At 41.6% G+C, this 21,876-nt stretch overlaps 2 protein-coding genes across 2 annotated transcripts; both read right to left on the bottom strand.

Annotated features, from left to right (window-relative positions):
- On the bottom strand, positions 1 to 6,939 carry LOC307252616 (proliferation-associated protein 2G4-like). The gene is made up of 13 exons (XM_080030330.1): positions 6,749 to 6,939; positions 5,215 to 5,343; positions 5,033 to 5,138; positions 4,852 to 4,921; positions 4,623 to 4,715; positions 4,467 to 4,530; positions 4,261 to 4,339; positions 4,096 to 4,174; positions 3,878 to 4,011; positions 3,680 to 3,774; positions 1,355 to 1,482; positions 1,116 to 1,169; positions 1 to 1,028 (listed from the first exon to the last, which is right to left on the bottom strand). Exons 1-13 carry the CDS (start codon positions 6,834 to 6,836, stop codon positions 969 to 971), a joined length of 1,179 nt encoding a protein of 392 aa, XP_079886456.1. The 5' UTR covers positions 6,837 to 6,939; the 3' UTR covers positions 1 to 968.
- A 2,519-nt stretch (positions 6,940 to 9,458) lies between these two features.
- On the bottom strand, positions 9,459 to 20,974 carry erbb3b (erb-b2 receptor tyrosine kinase 3b; the record flags this gene model as incomplete). Its single annotated transcript, XM_080030286.1, has 28 exons — positions 9,459 to 10,321; positions 10,480 to 10,780; positions 11,172 to 11,243; positions 11,347 to 11,523; positions 11,616 to 11,713; positions 11,794 to 11,940; positions 12,049 to 12,124; positions 12,243 to 12,398; positions 12,516 to 12,701; positions 12,892 to 12,990; positions 13,087 to 13,206; positions 13,322 to 13,463; positions 13,825 to 13,881; positions 13,991 to 14,148; positions 14,507 to 14,600; positions 14,693 to 14,825; positions 15,080 to 15,282; positions 15,888 to 15,978; positions 16,194 to 16,267; positions 16,360 to 16,477; positions 16,571 to 16,684; positions 16,943 to 17,084; positions 17,670 to 17,788; positions 17,991 to 18,053; positions 18,173 to 18,298; positions 18,605 to 18,791; positions 18,884 to 19,038; positions 20,896 to 20,974. The coding sequence occupies 28 exons, from the start codon at positions 20,972 to 20,974 to the stop codon at positions 9,459 to 9,461; spliced, it is 4,350 nt and encodes a 1,449-aa protein (XP_079886412.1).
- Positions 20,975 to 21,876: the final 902 nt, after the last annotated feature.

The following is a 21,876-nucleotide window of genomic DNA, read 5'->3' as shown; positions in this document are numbered from 1 at the left end:
TGATGTCAGGTGGTTTTTTAATGTTTCCAAAAATAGTCTCTGAAACTGGGATTCGTTTTACAAAAGCATCCATATATCTAACAGGTATGGACTTCTTATGTAAACACAGACTGTCAGTGGTGGCACCAGAAGACTGAATGCTGAACCCTTGGCAGGAGTTAGACCATCCACAACTGAGAAGAAAATTTGTTATTTACCGGATTTTTTTTTTTTTTTTTTTACTAGGTAAATTACTCAACCGGTAGGTTCACAACATCGGTTTTAGAAATTGTTAGCTGAGTAACCTTTAGCAGATGCCTAGAAGTATACACAATGTACTAGTAGACAGACCTAAGCGAGATCAGTATAAATGCGATAACTATGCTGAATTCAACAGTAATGATGACTAATGATGTCATGCTTATTACTTGTGTGAATGTCATGTGACATCAGGGTTCGAGACAGGTGTTTTGGCCCGCAACAAGTTAACAAACATTTCAGAAAGGCATGGCTATAGGTTTATGACCTCAAGGTAGTTCTCTTAATGCCCCACAATAACACTGACACAGTATTGTGCATTCATCATCCTTGGCCGCTCTGTCAAACTCATTTTTATTTTCCATATTTTTCACTACAGTTATCGTGGAAAAAGGGACGAAGGTTCAAGGTCTGTCGAATGGTTGAATGTTCCAGTGAGTATTTATGTCCTTGCACAAAATATCCCCTTATGTAGCAGAATTGTGTCCACTGTTAAAAAGAGAAAGGCTGTCTCAAGGACAGTGAGATTTACTACGAACGTACATGTGTTTGTGTGTTTTAGGTGGAGTGACAGAATTTAGGAGCAGCATCATCCCAGACTGACATCAGTTAGATTCGGAGGTTTTCACAGCAGCTATGGCCGCAAGTGCCTCGGACAGCTGGGACAGAAGGATTTGTGACGTCTGTTCTTTGGGTCATCAGATGCCGGTCAGAATTTCTTGGAGAGAAATCTATTCCGCAGCCTCAGTCTCCATTGCCTGTCCTGTTGCGGTCTCAACAGTCTTTGAGGCCTTTACAAAGAAAGAAAAAAAGATTGAAATCAGAGGAAACGTTTGGAACCTGTATTCTTGTTCATTTCATACATCACTGTTTCTCACCTTCTTTTTCTTCTTCTTCTGAGTCTTGCGGCTAGCTGAGCTTTGAAGCAAAGCCTTTATACAGGGGAGGAGAAAAAAAGTAGACAAATGACTTTCATAACCTCCTCAAGTACCGCACAATACACCCACACAATAATAGCTCTGACAACGCTTAGTCCGCTAAAAGCAGTCCCATTACTCTAGTTATTTTTCTTCTCAGGCAAAAGGATGCAATATAAAATCCATCAAGGGCTTTTTACCTTCAGCTCTGGGTCCTCCACTTCCAGCTCGGACTTGTACAGTTCTGGCTCAAAGAGGCTGTTTGTGATTCGCAGAGGTCCATTGGCCATGAGCAGCACGGTGAACTTGAACTGGGCAACAAATTCACCTGGACAAAGAAGGTGTAAGTTACATTAAACAGTCCCAAACTACATAGGTCTCCAATGCAGTGAGTTCTCAGGACATACAGGTTATCGCTTTAATGGGTCCTTAATAAAAGGTAGTTTTTTTTTTTTACAAAAATAATTCTAATTATGTTTTTATAATAAATAAAATAAACGGTTTACAGCGGAGGAAACTGGAATGTGTTAAATCATAAATATGGTCTACATCAGGGGTGTCAAACTCATTTTGGTTCGAGGGCCACATACAGCCTCTCTGATCTCAAGTGGGCCGGACCAGTACAATAATGGCAAAATAACGTACATCAACTCCAAATCTCTAGCTTTGTTTTTCAGTTATATGCTTTATCACTCAGTCTACATTTGTAACCTACATTATCACGGATCACAAGGGATCTCTGTACCCCCCAGGAAATGTCTTAGTAAAGGTTGCTGCTGGCCATGGGAATAGGAGGTGCGGCGCGCAGCGCCGCAGCAAAAATTTGGGGGGTATTTTGCTCAAAGATGCCAATATGCACTAATGAAGTAAACAACTGTTTATTTGAATACACAAATACAACAGGCACTGACGTTACAGTTGTCCAATTTTGTTTACTATATGTACAGGGACACATTTTGTGCAAACATGCAGACAGTACAAAATAAAATTTAATAAAAGTGCAACTTCTACTGTTTTGATTTATTTTTAAATACAGAGGTTATTGGTTGTTTTGGAATTTGTTTTTCCCAATTTAAAACATAAAAATAAAGCAGCATGGAAAATTAGGAAATAAATCTTGTAGGCCTACACTAGCATGCTCCTGCTCGTTTCGCACGTGCAGAGCCGCGGACACATCGCGCTTGCTAGTACATTAATTGTTCAGCACTAAAAATAAAAATTGTTTTATTTATTTTTTATTTTTTTGGTTTTTACTTTGCCATAAAGCACTGGAGGAAACATTAATAGCGGTGAAGCAAGATTGCCATTTACCACGTTGCTAAAATGTGCTTTTTTTTAATTTAGGCTGCCCCCTAGCGGCTGGAGTGAGCATTTTGGTTATTTCTTTAAAAATTCATATCTCCTCACAGGAATGGGCTAGAGACTTACTTTTTTTTTTTGAAATGCTCATAAATGTGTGCTCTACAAGTCGCGGGCCGGATTAAATCATCTCGCGGGCCGCATCCGGCCCGCGGGCCGTATGTTTGACACCACTGGTCTACATCATCCTGCTGTGCACGTTGCCTCTAAGCTTGACCCTTTACAATTGTTTTTAGATTTCACCGTCGATCACCCACTCAAGTTGGTCCATCTGTTTGAACACACAGCTGTGGTGTACATCTCCTACACTCACAATACTAGTTGGCAGGCTACATGTTTCGAGCATAAGAATGTAAACACTATACGTCTATGGTTTAGCAAAAACAACTCAAGCAGGACTGCAAACATGAGACAGCGAGACAGCTTGTATGCTAATGGAGAGAGAGGCAGAGAGAGTTACCCCCACCTCTACATACATACACAACATTACGACAGTGAGATAAAACGTGCAGGTTGACTTTCAAGTAGTCTAATGTAGCTTAATTTCCCCAATAAAGAGTCCAGAACTGGTGATATCAGGGGTGGTCACAGATAACTTCATCACTGAGTAGCACCTTCAGTGACAGACTGATACACCCACCATGTGTAGGAGAGATACCGCAGATCTTTTCTTCCTGCAGCAGTCAGACTGCACAATTAGCAATGTTGAACAGTCTGTTTTCTTACTAGTTTGTATATTAGTGTTAACTGTCACTTGCCGTTTTAATGTTGTCATAGGTTATTATTATTATATTTTGCCTCCATTTTGATGCTGTTATTATTAAATTACACTTTCCTCTGTTGCTGCTGGAACCCGCAAATTTCCCCACTCAGGGACTCAAGCATTTTCTTATCTTATCAGTGGGCGACCAAATATGATGTAACACCTGTAACCTCTGAGCTGATTAGCGCTTTTTAATAATTAAGCGGTTATTCAACCTCCTTGTTCTATCAAATTGATATGTCCAGTATGACCTGTGCCATTTGTCTATAAATTCAAGTACATGTGAAGCCCTCCAAAAACTCAAACTTCTGGACATAATTTTATCATAATTTTATTAAGTTCACAAACCATAACATAATTGTACAGGCCACCAAAGCCCATAATTACATCCTTCATTACTCACCCTCTTTCTCATTCAGCACATTGAATGGCTGCAGCAGCTCATGTTTGGCACACTCCACCACGCCCAACCTGGCCTTGCCTTCGTCGTCAAACGCTCTGAGGAGATGCAAATCATTTTATTTTTATGATTTCGGTAAAAACAAATAAAAAAATAAAAAGTGTGCGGGGAAATATTTCATGTGTAGTTAAAAGATGTCACCTCAGAGTGAAAGGCATTGTATCAAAACGTTTTTCCATCTCACTGAAGAATGCCCGAGATGTCTTCATCCTCAAGCCGTACACCTTGTCGGGGTCTCGTTTGTAAACGGTGGTCCTCTGTCCTCCATCCTTTGCCTGAATTACAAAACAAAACACGGTAAGAATTTCCTTTATGGAAACTATGCAGAAAAATATAATTTATACCATCTTCCCTCTCACCTTGCCCTCTCCAGTGCTGATCAGCACATCTACTGCATAAACCTCATGCACTTCAAACTCTGCCTTTTCGTGGTCCTTTCTACAAAAACAAAAGCAACCAAATCATCCACTGGTTTAACACTAGATCTCATTGGTGAAAAAGAAGAACGTGTGGAGGGAACTCACTTTTGCTGGTCCGTTGGGTTTTGAATGATAGTTTTCTCCCCGTCAATCACATGCTGTTTGAGCTGATGGGACAGCATGCCTGTACAGTTATTGAAGGATGAAATGAAGTTGAGCATTTATCTTCTAATTTTTTTTTTAATCACAAACAGCAGATGTATATTATTTGAATCACAGGGCTTGAAGGTACCAAATGTTCAAACACCCACCTTCAATGGGGGAGCACTTGAATGACTTTGCTATCTTGTTCCAGGCTTCTGTGATCTGTGTGTTCTAATGGGGGACGTATGCAACATGATTATTAGATGAGCAGTGAGCATGGATGCAAAAGGTCAAATCTGTGGTCACGGTGGGAGGGTTTTTACCTCGTTTCCTGGCTTAACAAGGCGCACAGCAGCCTCAGCGCAGAGGTAAGCTGCTTTGATAACATCCGCCTTCCGTCCTGTCACTGGGTTCTCCTGAACAGACACAGGAGGAAAGATTGAGAGTTACAAGAGGTGAAATAAAGCATATCTAGCTGTTATATCTGAAATTAGAAGACGCTTGTGTATAATAAACCAATGAGTGCATGTATAACTAATTCCAACAACGTACCTTGGTAGCGCCAACGATGAAGCTGTGAGCAACGTTAGAGATAAAGCCATCAACGTGCACACCTAGATCACTGTGAACAAAAAACACAAGGTAAAGAAAGTACCAAACGCAAAATAAAACCTAAACTACTATCTATCTAGTACACAGGATGGATGGACAGGTATACATTTGTGCAGCTTACATTTTCACAAGGTCCCCATCCTTCAGTATGACATCAGGGTCGCTCTTCAGCGGGGAGCAGTGGCATACGCAGTTGTTAACCGACAAACAAGTAGGAAAAGCGCTACCTGCGGGACAAAGAGGGAATTAGGCAGCGCCGAGTCACTGATGAGAGGAAGTGATGAAACGCAACAAAACACTCACCTTTCTTCATGTCTTTTTCCTTCTTGAAGATTTTTGCAGTTTCTGCCGTGACAAAGGCATCTCCTTTCTCACATAGGCTGACCACGGACACTCCCGCCATGGCTGCCACCACTACTGTTTTCAGAGCCTCTGCAGGACAAGCGACATGATGTGGTAAAATGATGTGTCAGTAACAGAGTGGAAAAGGTTGTGGGCTGTCACTAAGCATTATTTTCATTCGTTAATAATTTGTTTCATAAAATGAAATGTAAAATGCCCCTTATAATTTCCCAAAGTGCAATCTAATAATTTTCTTTCCACTGACTGAATTTTCCACCACTTTGAAAAAGACAGGATGTATAATTTGGTAAACATAAGCATGTCAAGATCATCTCTTGCTCATTGTCCAAGGCTTGTAGTCATTGAAAGCAAATTACACTGTAAGCGACTCATTCGATTTTGAATAAGCTGATGTATGTCTCGACTATTATCGTTAGACAGCTGTTTATGTGAGTTTGAATGGTTGCAATCCTAGAATTAAATGAAACATGTTAAAATGAGAAGGTCAGTTTTGGTAAGCTACAACACACAACCACTAGGACACAGGGTCATCGATGTGAGGCACCTACAGACGGTGTGCCATCAACTTCAGATCCTAGCAGGAGTCCAAGGGTGGAATGTGAATGAAAAACGTCCAGTGAGTCAAAATGATGTGTTTTTCTTTAGATTTCATAAATTCCAAAATGTTAATACCCTGCGAAAATAGTTTAGATCCTTTTAGAAAAGTTGGATTTCACTTTAAGTATGAATACTTGTTAAAAATATTGAAAATTATGACCTCGCACTAAAGATGTGTGCATGCGGCTTAGAAAATACTATACCAGCATATGTGAAATTAATATATTAGTATGTGTGGTTTACGCTTGAAGCAGATTACTTTACAAGTTGTGATATTGTTCCAGTCTTCTAAAAGAAGCAGACATAATTGATGTATGAAACAGTGTGACACACCAGAGTCCTGAGTGTGGCAAGTAGTTTTAGCATGGTCTGGTTTTGACTTAAAATGATACCATTCAAGACAACCAGGGCTTCAGTCAAGTATCTTACATGCCAATTGTAATTTCGTAATTCAAATAAGAGGTAGGTAGGCACACATTTAAATGTCGCAAAACCGTGACCTGGAACGACCCCGTGTTGTCATTCGATTTTATACTTGTCATTGTTATCCGTAACGTTAGCAGCTGCAGCTAGCTAACGCTTGCTAGTGAGGTAGCTCAGCCACATAGCTACCTAGCTTGCCGGGCTAACGTGACAGCAACGTGACGTTAATCACTAACTGTAAAGGAAACTCTGACTAAATGTTAAGCAAGCTTTGCGTTGCATTCTCATTGAACAAAGGCCCGTTTTCTTAGATGAGCTACAGTTGGCACTGCTACGGCACATGGCACAGCAGCTGCCGTTGTGTGACTAGCTGACACTGCTAGCTAACATGACGGCTCCTGGTACTCACGAGCTGTTGAGTTAAAACGGCACGTTAACGCCGCGTTTCACTTACGATTAGCAATTTCGGCCCCCATCTTATACTTGGTGACCACCACATCATCGGCGATGGTCTGTTCTTGTGTGTCTTCGTCTCCAGACATATTGGCAGTGTGTCTGCAAACTCAGAGTAACTTTTTTTTTCCACCAGCGGTTGTCAGTCAGTTACAGGATGGACCACGCTGCTCTCTGCAACGGCCCGCCCGACTTCGGCTGGCAGCCCACTATCACTAGATCCCGCCTGCTGCCGAAGACACGCTGCGCATTCAAGACAGTTATCGACATTGGCTGCTGTGTTGAGCAGAAAAAGGTAGGTGGATATTTTAATAACATCGGACATTTCAAATTAAACCATGAACAAGTATCACGGCCAGCTTAATGGTACGGTTGTATAGGCTTACATCTGCCGATTTGTACATACTGTCTATAACCTAATTTTAATATGTTGCTGTAGTAGGCCGCCTAGGCTATTTGTTCCAGGAGTCAGGGTTACTCCTTGTAGGCCTATTGAAAAAATACTTTCCGGAAAATTTGGACAATAAGAAACATTTTTATCTTTTTGAAAGGTCTCTTCAAAAGAACTTGCCAAATACGTGTAACTAATTTACACATCCATTATGTGGTACACCCATTGACCTAATAAACCCATTGGTCCTTAACAACTGGATTGGAACGAACCCGGAAAAATGCTGACGTGAACTTCTCGCTTCTCTGGTCATCTCTGATATCTCCTCTCTCCAAATCGCGCGCGAGTGTATGATGCGTTCCCGGTTCTCATCCGTTCTCATCACAGGTTCACATGTCCAACAAGGTAAAATAAATTCATTTTAAAATTTTACATAAAATCTATCCAGTCAATTCTATAATATCAAAATATATGGATGTTGATAGCTTCTGCTCCTTTTGTGGACTCGCTGATGAAACATTTGCCCATCTTCTTTTTTAATGTGAATTTCATTTTGGTCTGTTTCATTTTCCATCCACCCATGGTCATTCATGATTTTATTCTTAAAGATGTGATATGTTACTTGGTAAAGATAAGTGCCTTATTTATATAGTTAATTTTTTTTATTCACAAACAAAAACTCTTAGAATCTCATCCCTCTTTCCAGGTTTTTTTTATAGAGCTTAAATCACTTTTTAAGTCCCTTTCCCTGTTAAAAAAATAAAAAAGCATTAGATGTATTGATTGTTATTAAAATATATTTCATGAGTCTCCTTGACAACAGGTCAAATGTATACTTTTAATGAATTCATACCTTTTTAGCCAAAATTATTCTTTATATTTTTACAAATGTTTATTAATGTATTTTTTCATCCATCTTTTATTTATTTTGTATATTTATTTATATAATTGTTAGGACAATTAATGTAGTTAGTATGTATGTGTATGTTTATTGTAGGCTATGTAAAATATTGTGTTGCTCTCTGAGATTATATCGCATAATTGTTTTGTTTAATGTAATTGCATAATTGTTTAATAAAAAAAATGAAAAAAAAATCACAGGTTCACATGTTTCCGTCTCGTTAAATGCTCTTCATAGTGTCAGCAGTGAGATCGATAAATGGTGGAAAAATAACGAGTTTACTTGCAAAGGAAAAGGTAAACATGTGAAACTATTAAAGACATGCCTACAATGTTTGTAGGCTGCTAAAACAATCTAATTTAAAGATTAGATTGCTATAGGCCTACTCACAAAATTAAATGACAGCCAGGTGATTTGATATTTGCAAAACTTTATTTATTCATTATAATTCATGTTAAAATATATCGTACAAAAAGGCTGCTCTTGTGAAATGGGACATGGTCATGGCTAAAAATTACACAATTATAATAAACTAGGCTATACTTACCATAGCTGCCTCATTCAGCCAAATGGGTGACATTTGCATGTCACCCTCCTCTCCCCCCTCAGGGTTTCTAAGATTTACCCCCTGAACCATATGTCTACAATACCATGAAATATAATCTACTGCAATTAAAAGTGGGGAACTTACTTTTGGTCTTCCTATGGCCTTTCAGAAAAGATACAGTGCTCACATTCCAGTCGAGCAAGGGCTCTTTGTAATGTTACAAAAAAAAATTAGAGCTGTAAATGTGTTGTTACAGCCAGGAATGACAAACCTGGGGACCGGACTAAAATTTGTATTTCAACTAAAATACAATGGATTTCTGAGTACATTTTATTTGAACCATAGATGGGACATGGAATCACACAATGCAAAAGTAATAATGATTTTATTCATTATATTTCATAGTAAAGTGTTGTGTTAGAGAGCGGGACTGGTAACAACTGCTATTTTTTCACTATACTTTTATCAGCGTTCTAAAATGTATATCTTACATTTACAATTACTTCAATGTGGAATAGACTTGGCTAAATTAATAATATATTTTTTTATTTAATTTTAATTCTAATTTATACCTATAAAGGCTTGGGACAGCAATGTCACCAATTTGGCAGAACGGGTAAGTTCACAGGCAGCAAACATCACATTTAGCTTACTTTAACATTTATTTTGTACATCTGTACTACGTCACAGTAATTTATTTACTGCATAAAACTAGATGCAAAGGATGTATTTCTTTAATTAGCCTACTTTATCTTACAAAGTTTGCTGGATGCTGGAACTCAAAGAAAAAAGAAGCTGGAAAACATTACTAAACAAAATGCATTACAGAAACTAAAGAAGCATCAACTGTTACTCTGTCCCTGTCCACATTATTAGGTGCGTACAGCATCTGGCTTGACATACAGTCTGCTGTGCCAGTAGTCTGGATTGTCGAATGATGTGTTGCTGCCAGGCTCCCCCATGCCGGCACACACCTTGATGTATCCCCCAATCCCTGCACACCTGCCACTGCCTGGCTCCTCTGGAACAGCCCTCCCCTTCACTGGGAGGTTCTGGTAGTCTGCTGGCTCCCACCCACTGGGCAACGCTGCAAATGTGGTCATCTCCTCGTACTCCTCAACCACCACCACCTCTCCTCCCCCAGCTGTGATAACATCTGGCCTGGGCACCACCATAGCTCTCACATCCCCCTGATGTGTGGGTTGTTTATTTGTGTTGTTGTGGTACTTCTCCTCTTCCCTCTCTTTTTTCTCTTCCTTCAACACGTCCACCGTTTGGTCAGTTTCTTGGTCCTTCCCTGCTGCGCTGTTTGCAGATGTTTGGCTCCCACGCCTCTCTCGCGCTGTATCCTTTCCTTCCGTAGAGTCAGATCGCCTGATGTCCATGTATTCATATCTGCCTAGTCCTTTGGCTGCCTCTCCTCGGTCAGTCAGTTCCAAGTTGAGCTGATGTCTCTCTGTGGACTCTCTGTGCGGTGTCAGAGATTCACTATGTGCTGCGTCTGCCTCTATAGGCGACGGAGCCATGCCGGTTGGAGTGGGTAAAGGGGGGGTTTTACGACAAAGTGCCACCGAAGGGGCATCTACCTGTGATAAGATGCTGCTGTTGGAGGAACAAGTCGGAGCACCACACTCTTTGCTCATGATTTCATACTCCTGAGAAGGACCTATCTCTGAGAGAGAGGGATTATTCTTGACTCTTGAGTTTCTTCGCCCGGAATGAGAGACTCTACAGACTGTGACACAATGCGTAGAAGGAAGAGAAGAGCAAGAAGCCTTGGTTATGCATTGTTTATGTTATCATTTTTACCCATTACTCTCAAATGGCAACAAAGGAATCAAGCAGATACATGATACGTCAGCATGCATCCCATCTTAGTACTGATAATTTTACCTCTCTCTGGAGTAAGGGGTGACACAGCCAGGACGTAGCCGAAGGAGTCCACCTCCTCCTCTTCCTCTGCCGCCCACACCTTGTAGGAGGATGGACTGGAGGCCGTGGAGAGCTTCCTGTGGTGGCTGATGGATGCTCGAGGATTCCCCCTCTCGGAGCCGAACCTGGCCCTGTGAAGGCTCCCGCTCCGCAAACCCTCCTCGCCGCGCACCTCTGCCTCCCTGCTGCCGCTCTGACCCCTGACCTCTGACCTCTCGGGCAGTGTCCGCACAGAGCTTAGCCGAGAACGCTGAAGCCACAGCTGAGACGGAAAAAAAAGCAGAGACCTTGGGAGTTGATGCGGCAGCTCATACTTATAGAAACCAATCCTATTATCTTCAAAACGAAACCAGTGGGAGATGAATGACACATTTGATGCATTTCTCACTTTCCGTAGAGATGATGACTCTCTTGGCAGTGATGGCTCGTAAAATGGGTTTTAATACAGCTGTCGGCAAAGTGTCGTAGTAATGCTGATTTAATGTGAAGCGGTTTAGGGTTACACAGCGAAATATATCTACAGTACTTTATCACCTGTGCAGTGCAAGGGCAGTGATGAGAATAGTGTAGGCTGAAGCTTAAACTTATTATTCATGCCCTTTTTACTTAAGCATAATCTTATGAGCAACTTATTGGGCGTGTGTCTGTATCACCTGTCGGAGGCTGTCCACAGGGCTGGGGGTCATTGGCAGGTAGCCAATAGGTCCGGCCTGAGAGGTGCCACTCTACAAATCAGGTAAGAAAAAGTTGTTTAATGCTGGTTCTTTTGCCTCTGATCCAGTCACAGCTGCTCCAAAAATGTACCAAATCGAAGGAATATTTCATTACCCTGCAAGAATTCATCCGCGAGCGAGAAAGACTCCAAGATGGAGAGTGTTGGAGAGGAGGAGTAGCCAAACCGTCCTCCAGACCCTCATTGTCTTGGTCTTCCAAATCTGCCTCCAGGAGCCCTCGTTCTGATTCTCTTCGATGGACCTCTCCCGAGGCCGATTCTGATCCTTCCAACTACAGGATAACATAGGAGGACAGGGTTTAAGGCCTAAGTAAACAGAAAGTGTACTTAACTGTAAAATACTATGACGATTGGGCAGCCTCACCTTGATGACAAGATATCTAGGTGGGTCTCTCGCCATGCGGGTAAAGTCACTGGCCAGCTCTTTGAAGGTGGGCCTTACATTTTCATCAATCATCCAGCCTGAAGAGAAGAAAGTGGAGGATTTCCGACTGTGCCTTTGTGTGTCAGTGCATCCTTTTGCGACGTGTCATGGTACTCACATTTAACCATCACCATGTAGACGTCTATGGTACAGATGTGCGGCTGTGACAGTCGCTCGCCCTTCTCCAGCAGACCTGGCACTTCCTGAGGCTGCACCGATGCATACGGCTCGGCCCCAAACGACATCATCTCCCACACTGTCACCCCTGTGCAAGAAGAGTTACCCGACATTTAAAGGTGTAATGTACTTGATATAAAACTCGGCACATACTGTATAACACTACATTCACTCGCAAGAATCCAAAGCCTCCTACCATAACTCCAAACATCACTTTGATGACTGTATCTTCGAAACAAGATGCTTTCAAGCGCCATCCATTTTATGGGTGTCTAGATCAAGGGGACACATTGGAGACAAGCATACAGATTGATTCCTTTATTGAAAAAGACAGTGAAAACTTGACTTAACAATTCAAGGTGTATGTTGAACTGAATGACTCATAACCACCTTGGTGTCGGTGTAGACATATTTCTTATCGTCGGGATACAGGAGGTCTGCTACGCCGTAGTCGGAGATCTGGACTTGGTAGTCGTTCTTCAGCAGGATGTTGCGGGTGGCTAAATTCCTGTGGACCATGCAATGCTCCTCCAGGTAGTACATACCCTGAGACACATGCATTCAATGGATAGAATATTAATGCTCGTATATACCCTATACTCTGACCACTTATTTATGACGTGAGGCAAAAAAAAAAAAACTCTGCAATCCAATTGCACTTACCTTAGCGATCTGTACACACCAGTTGAGCAGGCGCTGGGGGCCCAGGCGGTCTTTATGTTGCCTTATGTGCTCCAGTAAAGAGCCCTGTGAGCTGAGCTGCGTCACCAGCTGCAGACTGGGACCTGGACAGATGCCCAACAGCCTAACGATGTAGGGATGGTCCAGGCTTCCCATTGACAACATATGCTAAATAGAGAGTGAAAAAATATGAATCATACTTTGTATTGATCTTGTTGTTAGTATTTTGTATGAAAAATGGTCAGTCACAGGCATAATTGAAAATATCTATTTCCATCTTTATTATTTGTCTGATAAGTTGATATTTCTGTGATTTTGTAACATCTTTCAAGGGGGCAAAAAAAGCTCAGATTCTCACATCGGTGATCTCAGTGAAGGTCTGTCGGCCTGAGCTATCCTGGATGGTCTTAATGGCCACAGGGATCTTCACTGTCTCTCCCTCTGGAGTCCAAAAACCCTTAAACACAATTAAAAGTACAGGGACAGTCAAATCAGTTCACATGTGTCTTCTAAACATGTATCGGCGACTAAGACAAAGAGGTTATATAAATACCTTGTTCACTGTGCCAAAAACTCCCGATCCAAGGGCTTTGATTTTTTTCAGCTCTGAGGGTCTCAGGATGCGGGCACGAACCTTTGTACCTTTCTCCCCGGGACCTAGTGGCTCAAAGCTCTGCCAAAAAAACAAAGAATAATTCCAGGATGATTTTTTTTTTATTTCTACTTCTGAAAACAAATGCATGCAGCTAATGCCAGCTCATGGGGTTGGAAGGTCTCTAAATTCTCACCTCACCACTCTCCAGGTACCTCCTCATGGCTCTTTTGCGGCGGATGGCCAGGCCTCGGTGGTACAGCACACCCAGGAAAAACAACGCCAGGCAGAAAATCAAGCCAGCCGGGACACCTAAAGCTATGCCTGTGATCTGACCACTGCAGGGAGAATCAGAGAGATATGCCAGTGTGGGGAGACAAGGTGAGAAAAAGAATGATGGTGCACCTACGGCAGCAAACCAATTCCAGTAAAATACAGGGAGAGTGAAGCAAGGTTTCTGTTGCCCATGCATTTTAACACTAGCAGAAACAAAAAAGTGAAAAAGGGATTGGTAAAAAAACAACAACAAAACAAATAATTTCTAACGAGGTAACAATGTCAAATCCGTGTTCCCAGTGGAGCATCTATAACCTGACGTCACATTTTGTAGTTAGACATGAGTTGATCGTACATGACTTGCGGTTAGATCACCCATTGCAGTGCAGTGTTTTATATTAACCAATAGGGGGAAACACTCACCTACTAACCGCCAGTCTGGCTGCCTCTAAACAATCCTTCAATCCCGGGCCTGAGCATCTATAAGACATAAACCCATCATCATCCTTTTCAACATCAATTGAATGATATCTTTACTCATCAACGGATGATACACATTAAAAAATTACACACACATACACAGTCTTACCCCTGTGTGCAGTTGTGGTGACATGGTTCACAGTGACCCTCCCTATTGGGGTATTTGAAGATCAGTCCCGTCTGACCGTCATTCACTCCAGTAGGACAAGAGGACATGCAGTAAGGCCCATCGCGAAGGTTGGCACATGCCACACACTTGTCTGCACCCTACAAAAAAAAAGAAATGTAGAATTAATTCTCTCTCTATGAGGATGTCTGCCATGAACCAAGAAGTGTTCAAGATGCTACCCTTATGAGGTACTTGTAGCTTGATTCCAACACAGAACAATGATTAAGACCATGATTAGCTACTGTATATAACTTGTAATATACGTAAATGGCAAGTCAAGCAATTTGTTACAGATTTCAAATCAGGGAGAAGGTGTAAGAAGGACTATCTAAAATTGAAAGTTGTTTGAGTGATACAACAAGTCAAATGTCTTTCCATTTCCATGTCTAGCCAAATGAAAGCGAGAATTCATGCAAAGGCAATGGGCCACAGTGTAATATCAAAAGAAGTGATTACCAGTCCGATACAGCTGCCTTTCCCACTCTGAAGCTTACACTCTGGATGACAGGCGACACACTCACCATCAGACGCTGCAAACTCCCTTGGAGTTCTGGGGATACAATGTTCCAAATACATATAATTAAATTAGATTAAACACATTAAACAACAACAGTCAATCAACACATTCATGTATCCACTGACCCAGTGTAAAAGTTACAGCTGCCCACACACGTGCCATCTCGGCTGTAGTTTCTACAGGAGACGCACTGGTCGGGCCCCGGGCCCCAGCAACCTGAGTCTGAACACAGCAGGTCACACACATAGCCTTCTGCCACTGCACACAACACAAAGCAAGAGAAGCATCAGGAAAATGCTGCAGCAATATAATCATCATGTTTACTTTCACTGCAATATAGGAGATGATGATGTATATAAATCTCTCTGACCGCGCAGCCTATGTAATGTATCAACATAGAAATTATTAAAAACAGTATACAGTATAGTTTGTTCAGTTCCAAGAATAACACCAAATAATAAATGAATTGTTTCATAGATAATAGAAGACTTATTTTCTGTCAGCCCCCTCACCACACTCTGCCAGTGGCCTGTTGTTGTTGAGGTTGTTGACTCGAATTCGGCGGCCACTGAACAGCTCCCCCCAATTTACGGTGTGGTGGTAACAGAGGTTGGCATTCTGACTGATGTACACACTGCCATCGCTGATCTCCCGGAGAGAGCGCAGACCCAGTGAGGTTAGAGTGGGGATGCGCATCACCATCAGAGAAAAACGCCTTTTCGTTGAAAAAGGTTGGAAGACGTAGGAGGTCCAAGAACAAAAGGAAAACAGAGAAACAAGGAACATTTAACTTTGTCAGGGAAACAACAGCTCGACTTGTGTAACACCTGTTTGCAAATACAGAGCTTTAGCTTTTAGTTCTTCTAAGCCAAATAAAATGCTAATGTTTAGGAGTCTGCTTTTATAGAGATACCACTCACACACACACACACACACACACACACACACACACACACACACACACACACACACACACACACACACACACACACACACACACACACACAGCCTATACCTGATCACATCTGTGAAGCAGAAAGAGAGAGGAAAAAGAGGTAAAAAGCGTAACAAACGCACAGGGGGTTCGTCCTAAGGTGTTAACACACAGCAAGCAGGTGCTGAGGGCCCCATCAGCTACTATGTTAGTAATGTTATATCATAATGGCTTTGGTACTAATCTGCTCTTTACATATCAAAGAAGAAGATTATTTGTTCTATCGGCTTTTAAAGATTTCATTTCAGGATGGATCAACTTCCTCTGGCTGTGACTGAGACGCCAACAAACTCACATATCTCACGTAGCGTGTAAACAAGCCTTACTTGTAGAGTGACCTCCCTTTAATGGTAGTGAGACTCGAAAAAACAGACAGATCACTCAGTTCTTTGGGCCAGGACTGGATGTTAAGGATATCTGACATCAAAAAGATAGACAAAAAAAGAAGACAGATATAATATTTTGTCATAAAATTCAGATTTTAAAAAGCAAAACATCTATTAAAAAATCTTCTAGTATGTCTTGAAAGTATAATACAGTATTAACATTGACTGTTCTAAAAAATTTCAAAAACGATTAACAAGCATTACTGTAAGATCCATGATAAGCATTGACCAACTTTTAATACAAACCTGTTATTTCTCTGACGGTGCGGAACACTTCCAACTTTTTGGAATCCAGGGATGGGATGTTTTTAAAGTCATCTCTATTCAAAAATGAAAAACACACACAATATGAACACACAACTGGCTATGCGGCACCGTATTCTGAGATTCTCCAGGCAGAATGGACAATTACCCAAGTATCCCTGTGACCAAGAAGTGAAGGCTGCCCTGGATCTTGGTGCAGTTGACAAAGCTGTCGATGTTGCTGGAGTCCACTGTCTGTCTGTTTTCAGCACCAGTGCCTTCACACACTACATGGACCAACAAAAACGCCATCGTTAGCTTTGTTGACTGACCGTTAAACTCAGCGTAAGAAGGAGGCTAAAGTGTTTATTAGTGTGGACCTTTGGGACAGAGTCCGCTGCAGAGCTCACACTGCCTCTGGCCTTCTCTCTCCACCTCCATCTTGTGTGGAGGACACACGCTCACACAGGAGCTTTCGTCCACCACAAAGTGGGCTACGAAGACATTTCACAAGAAAGACACTTCAGGGGACAAATCCAGTCCATTACCATCGTTTTCATGCTTTACAGCGCTGAGACCAATATATGACATAGGTTTGTTAAAGCTCCTATAAACTCAAAATACACACAATCCTTCTAACTGTAATTATGGGAGTTAGTTGCAAAGAGTAAGGCATATCTTTCAGTCCAAATAAAGGTACAGTTTAGGTCTTTTAGGAGTTTACATTAAAAAAATAAACACAGGTCACTCACTAGGGCACTGGGAGACACAGATGGATCCATACTGATATTTGGCGTTCGGGTTGGTCTCCATTTGAAAAGTCTGCTTGTTGTAGATCAAAGTCTGTGGACACTGAGGCACACAGGCTCCAGAGTCATTGAAGTGACGACATGCCTATGGAGGTTAAAAACCCAAACACACACACACACACACACACACACACACACACACACACACACACACACACACACACACACACACACACACACACACACACACACACACACACACACACACACACACACACTTAAATTTGAGCAATTTCTCCATGAAATCAGATGTCATTTGATCCCTTGACTATCCCATGTGTCAAACGTATGGTATGGAGTAACTAAGCCTGGTTTTGCATGTTTGCACTCAATTGAGCTGACTCACTCACTCACTCACTCACTCACCCTAAAATATCAGATGCAACAACCAAAAAATAGTTTTGAACTAGTTTGTACAACTGAATCACCAGACATTGATGACATACAGTATAGGGAAAACAAGAAATGTGAGTGTCCACAATTATCAAGTTTCAATTGTCTGCAAGGGGATGTAGGCTGGAGTATTACTTTAAGAAAAACCAACAGCTGTTCAGAAAAAAATCTAATAATTATTTCCATAAAAGAGACCAAGGACTTTTATTTCATCTTGTTACTAAATATTGAAAAACCTACACTACATTATAGTGTAGAATAGGGTATTGAGCCTTACAAAACAGTCCACGTCCAGAGGGCCTTTACATCCGGCAGCACACTCTATGTGACAGCAGTCCCTGGGGCTCGTCCCAAAACAGCGGCCATTACACTGTGGAGCGCACACCGTCTTAGTCACTGAGACACACAGGAGAGAGGGGTTGAACAGAGGTCACCAATGTGCATGTGTGTGTGCTGTGTCTTTGTGTCTGCATTTCTGTCTCTCTCTTGCTCTGTCTCTGTCTCTGCATTTCAGTTTCTGAAGAGAGACATTCTGAGAAGAGACAGAAGAAGGAGGAGAGAGAGAGAACAAACGGAAACAGAACAATTGGGCACTCACAGATTTGACACTGGTCCTCGTTTGGCCCCCAGCAGTAATCTCCACAAGATGTGTGGCATGGGCCTTTGAGGGAGAAAAAGAAAGGAAAAGGCAGAAAGAGATAGGCAGTAGTTAAAACTCTACTTATAAAGAAAGACAAAATAATTTGGAGATATGTGAAATACGACTATCCCAACACTGACCTCTCTCTCCATTGTACTGGATCTCAATGGGAGCACTGTTGTCCCTGATAATGTCTTGCCAAAAGACCCAGGGGCTGTAGCTCAGGTACTTGTTGTTGATAATCTGCACTCCTCCCTCCAGTATCTCTGCGGAGTAACGTATGAAGAATTATGCAAGCTGCAGAAACCAGACAGGATATCATTTAGCAGATGATAATAATACAACTCTATAGTTGCAGCCCACAGATGACAGTGTAAATATTTAGTAAAATATGAAACAAGTTCTTGGTGTACATACCTTTACCCATTTTCTTTTTTGGTGCTATTGTGTTTAAATGCCCCTTTTTTCCCCACTGTTTTGGAAGCCCCTAAATCTCATAATAGCTCCCTTCTCCTTGCATGTAGGACATTTTTTTTGTCCATGCTTCTGTTTTTACCGTTAACCCTCTCTACCTGTCAGATTGGCGAGCCCCAGCTGCCGCAGCCCGTTGGAGCCATCCTTGGGGTAGTTGAAGAAGACCGACAGAGCAAAACGTCTTTCATAAAGGCTGTTTCCTCTGATGACCCGTAGTTGCCCCAGAGGAATCTCCTGAAAGTGGTTCATAGCAATGAGGACATAGCCAGTCACCTCGCGGATTTTCTGGGGGGAATAAGAGCAGATTAATAGCCTTTGTACATATCAAATCGGTCAGAATCAGAAAGACAAGGGCAAGAGGAAAGAGTGATGTATACCTTGAGGAAGGAGAAGTCCCAGTTACTTTCAATCTGTGTGATCTCCAGGTTTCCCATAATGATCTCGCAGCCTTCGTACCGGTCCTTGATCAGGTTGTACTGATTCTCCTGGGAACCTGTGGAGCTCAGTCCATTCTGTGTACCCGGACACACCACTGACATGTACAGGGAAGAAGGACACATTAAGTTTGACGAAAAGCAAGGTAGGTATTGTTTTTTTTTCTAAGGGTGATTTAGGTGAACTGCTGAAGAGAATTGTGGGTCAATCTGTGTGGAACTGTTCAGGGAGCTGTTTATTTGGAAATCAATTAGCAAACTCTTGAAGCTTGATTCGAGTGAACGGTGAACTACAAGGCTACGTTGTGTCTTTTTCAATGTCAAACTATAATTTTGAGGTAATGAACTGCAATAGAATGCAACTTTAGGAGGGATTTTGACAAAGACAAATGACTGTGCTACTACTAAATGTTTTACAATGTGTATGCTAAGGAAAAAATTAATGGGAACCTATGGCAGCTTGTTACGGTAGAAGAACCATATATTCAGAAACGGAATATACAGTTGAGAAATGATTACCGAAAGGATATTACGCATGACTTGTAGATTACAAATCATGCAAAAACACTAGCAGGTCCTTTAAATGTGACCGTGTGGTTACTAGTAGAGTTGTACGGTTGGATTTTTTTTGCTTTATTTATGGGTTTGGTGAGCTGTCTGGATACACGGAGCAGACCAGGCCCGCGGCTGATGGAGTGGAGGCCGAGGGTCGAGGGAGCAGGGCTTTTTCTCAGACAAAGTGCTTCATTGTGATAAAGCTATAAATGTGGACAGTGTGTCCCAGTCAGCGAAGAGTGATGCAGTGACAGACAGTACTCCTCCTCTGTGTGTGTGTGTGTGTGTGTGTGTGTGTGACTGAGGGGTCTGCGTGGCTGAGATCATACCAACAGACAATGGGACGTGTGTGAGTGGGACATTCTGGCAGAGGGAAGGGAAATATCGTGAACGGAAAGAGACACACACACCATCTCTAACTGCCCAACAAAAGCAGTGGCATTGGCCCTTTATGTGCAAAGATTGGACACCTGCGGCAGTCAACACAAGTTACGTTTCCTGTCTGCAGTCATCGGGAACATATAATCCAGGATCTTCCAGGCAGCTATGCATAAATAAAGTTTGTTACCCTCCATTAACCTTTGAGGCTTGGTATGTGTTATCTTATGCAAAATATCCGAGAGTTGCATGTTAACAAATGACTGACTTGTGCACTATAAATCATTGATTTATGCAAGTAAACATAATGCACTTAGTATAATGGAACTCACACCTTATCTGGGAGAATTGAATGATAATTCTGATGTTGGGCAAGTAAAACACATCCACAAGCACACCTGCATAATTGAAACAACTAGATAACCTTTTGAAAATAAAATTAGTGATGAAGTCATTATGTACCAAAACAGCAGACATCATCTGCAGAGTGCACATGTGAACAGGACCAGTTCTCTCAGGGGTCTTTTTATGGGGTCATTGCTATACAGGACAACAAGACATTAAAGTTACTGCCATTCATCACTAGCAGTATATAAAGTGGTGTTATATTGTTGGATTAAGGGCTTTGATTAAAGCCCAGTAAACAATAAAAAAGCTCTCAAGGAGGCGAGTATAGGCTACACTAAGCATTGTGTGATCCGAGAGGAAGGAAACTGAGATGAAAGAGAGATAAGGGTTAATTGTTTATAACAGATGGTGCCCTTTAACCCCTGACAACTCTAGAGAAATCAGTGTTGATTGTTTTATTCTGTTATATTCAATTCCACTAAATATAGTTGCATTCCAGATCAGAAGCTGTGACCTTTCCAGACAGGCAAATCCTGAAAATTGACAAGAGGTGAATTCAAGCAAGGAAATAATTCCCTAGTTAACTTCTCTACAGTAGTAGTATCAAGGAAAGTATGGCCATCAAAACTGCCAATCTAGTTAAGTTGTCTTTATGGATTTGTAAATTCATCTACCTTCATGGGGCTGGGATGATGCTGTTTGTAGCCTCCAAGACGCTGTCACACACAGCAATAGGACTCGCCACTGGAACATGTTGATTTCAAATGTATTTAGTTAAATAATTTCATATCATACATGTTCATGTAGTCCTCCGAAACAGCCAATATGTATAGGAAAGTTTGGATGTAAAAATTTAAAAATTAAAAATAAAGGAAACAAATATTGCCAAGCAAAAACGATACAGGTCCCACGCTCTTTAAGATGAGAGCTGAAAAAAGAAAATCCAATATCATGTAGTCTAAATGAAGGAGAAATTCGACTCCCTCTTTAAAAATTGTAAATAGACATCAGTAAAAAGAGCAGATAAACCGCGCCAATTGCCAAACTGAAGACGTCGAACAAGTGGCAGTTTATTTTGACGCTGGGTTTTCCCTCCCGGAGAGGGGCACGTGATTGGCCAGGAGCCCAATTTATTCACCAATCAGAGGTTGGTCCGTCATTTTTTCTTCTCGAACGGCAGTGGGCATCCAAACGGGTAAATATTATGTTTAAGTGGTATGTTTAACTCTTTTATTTTGGGCAAACTAGTTTTATATTAAGGTGAACTTTTAATAGGAGATAATATTTAAAAAAAAATACATATGATATATCTCACACACAAAAAACCTCACAAAAAACATTAGGCCTGCACAGAAAAAAAAAAATCTGAATTACATTTTAATGAATGGATCATCAGACTGACACTAGGGATGAAATATTAAGTTACTAACATGGACAACAAATGCCTGTGATTTTAAAACTGCATGTGCACAAGCATGGACACCTAAAGTAGTACCCTATGTCCTTTTATGTGCAGTTATTTTGGTTTTCATGTTGTCAGCTGCAGCATGTGAGCCCTGCTGTGGTCTCCCAGTCAGCGACCAGTGCAGTGAGTGGCTGCACTGTTTTCCCTGTAAAGAGCAGTATTGTCCCCACAGGCCTGTCAACTGGTTAAT

The sequence above is a fragment of the Ammodytes marinus genome (genome assembly GCF_949987685.1).
Source record: "Ammodytes marinus genome assembly, chromosome: 7".
In the NCBI taxonomy this organism is placed as follows: domain Eukaryota; kingdom Metazoa; phylum Chordata; class Actinopteri; order Uranoscopiformes; family Ammodytidae; genus Ammodytes; species Ammodytes marinus.
Note: the sequence above shows the minus strand (reverse complement) of the source record. Positions and strands in the feature narration are given on the sequence as shown.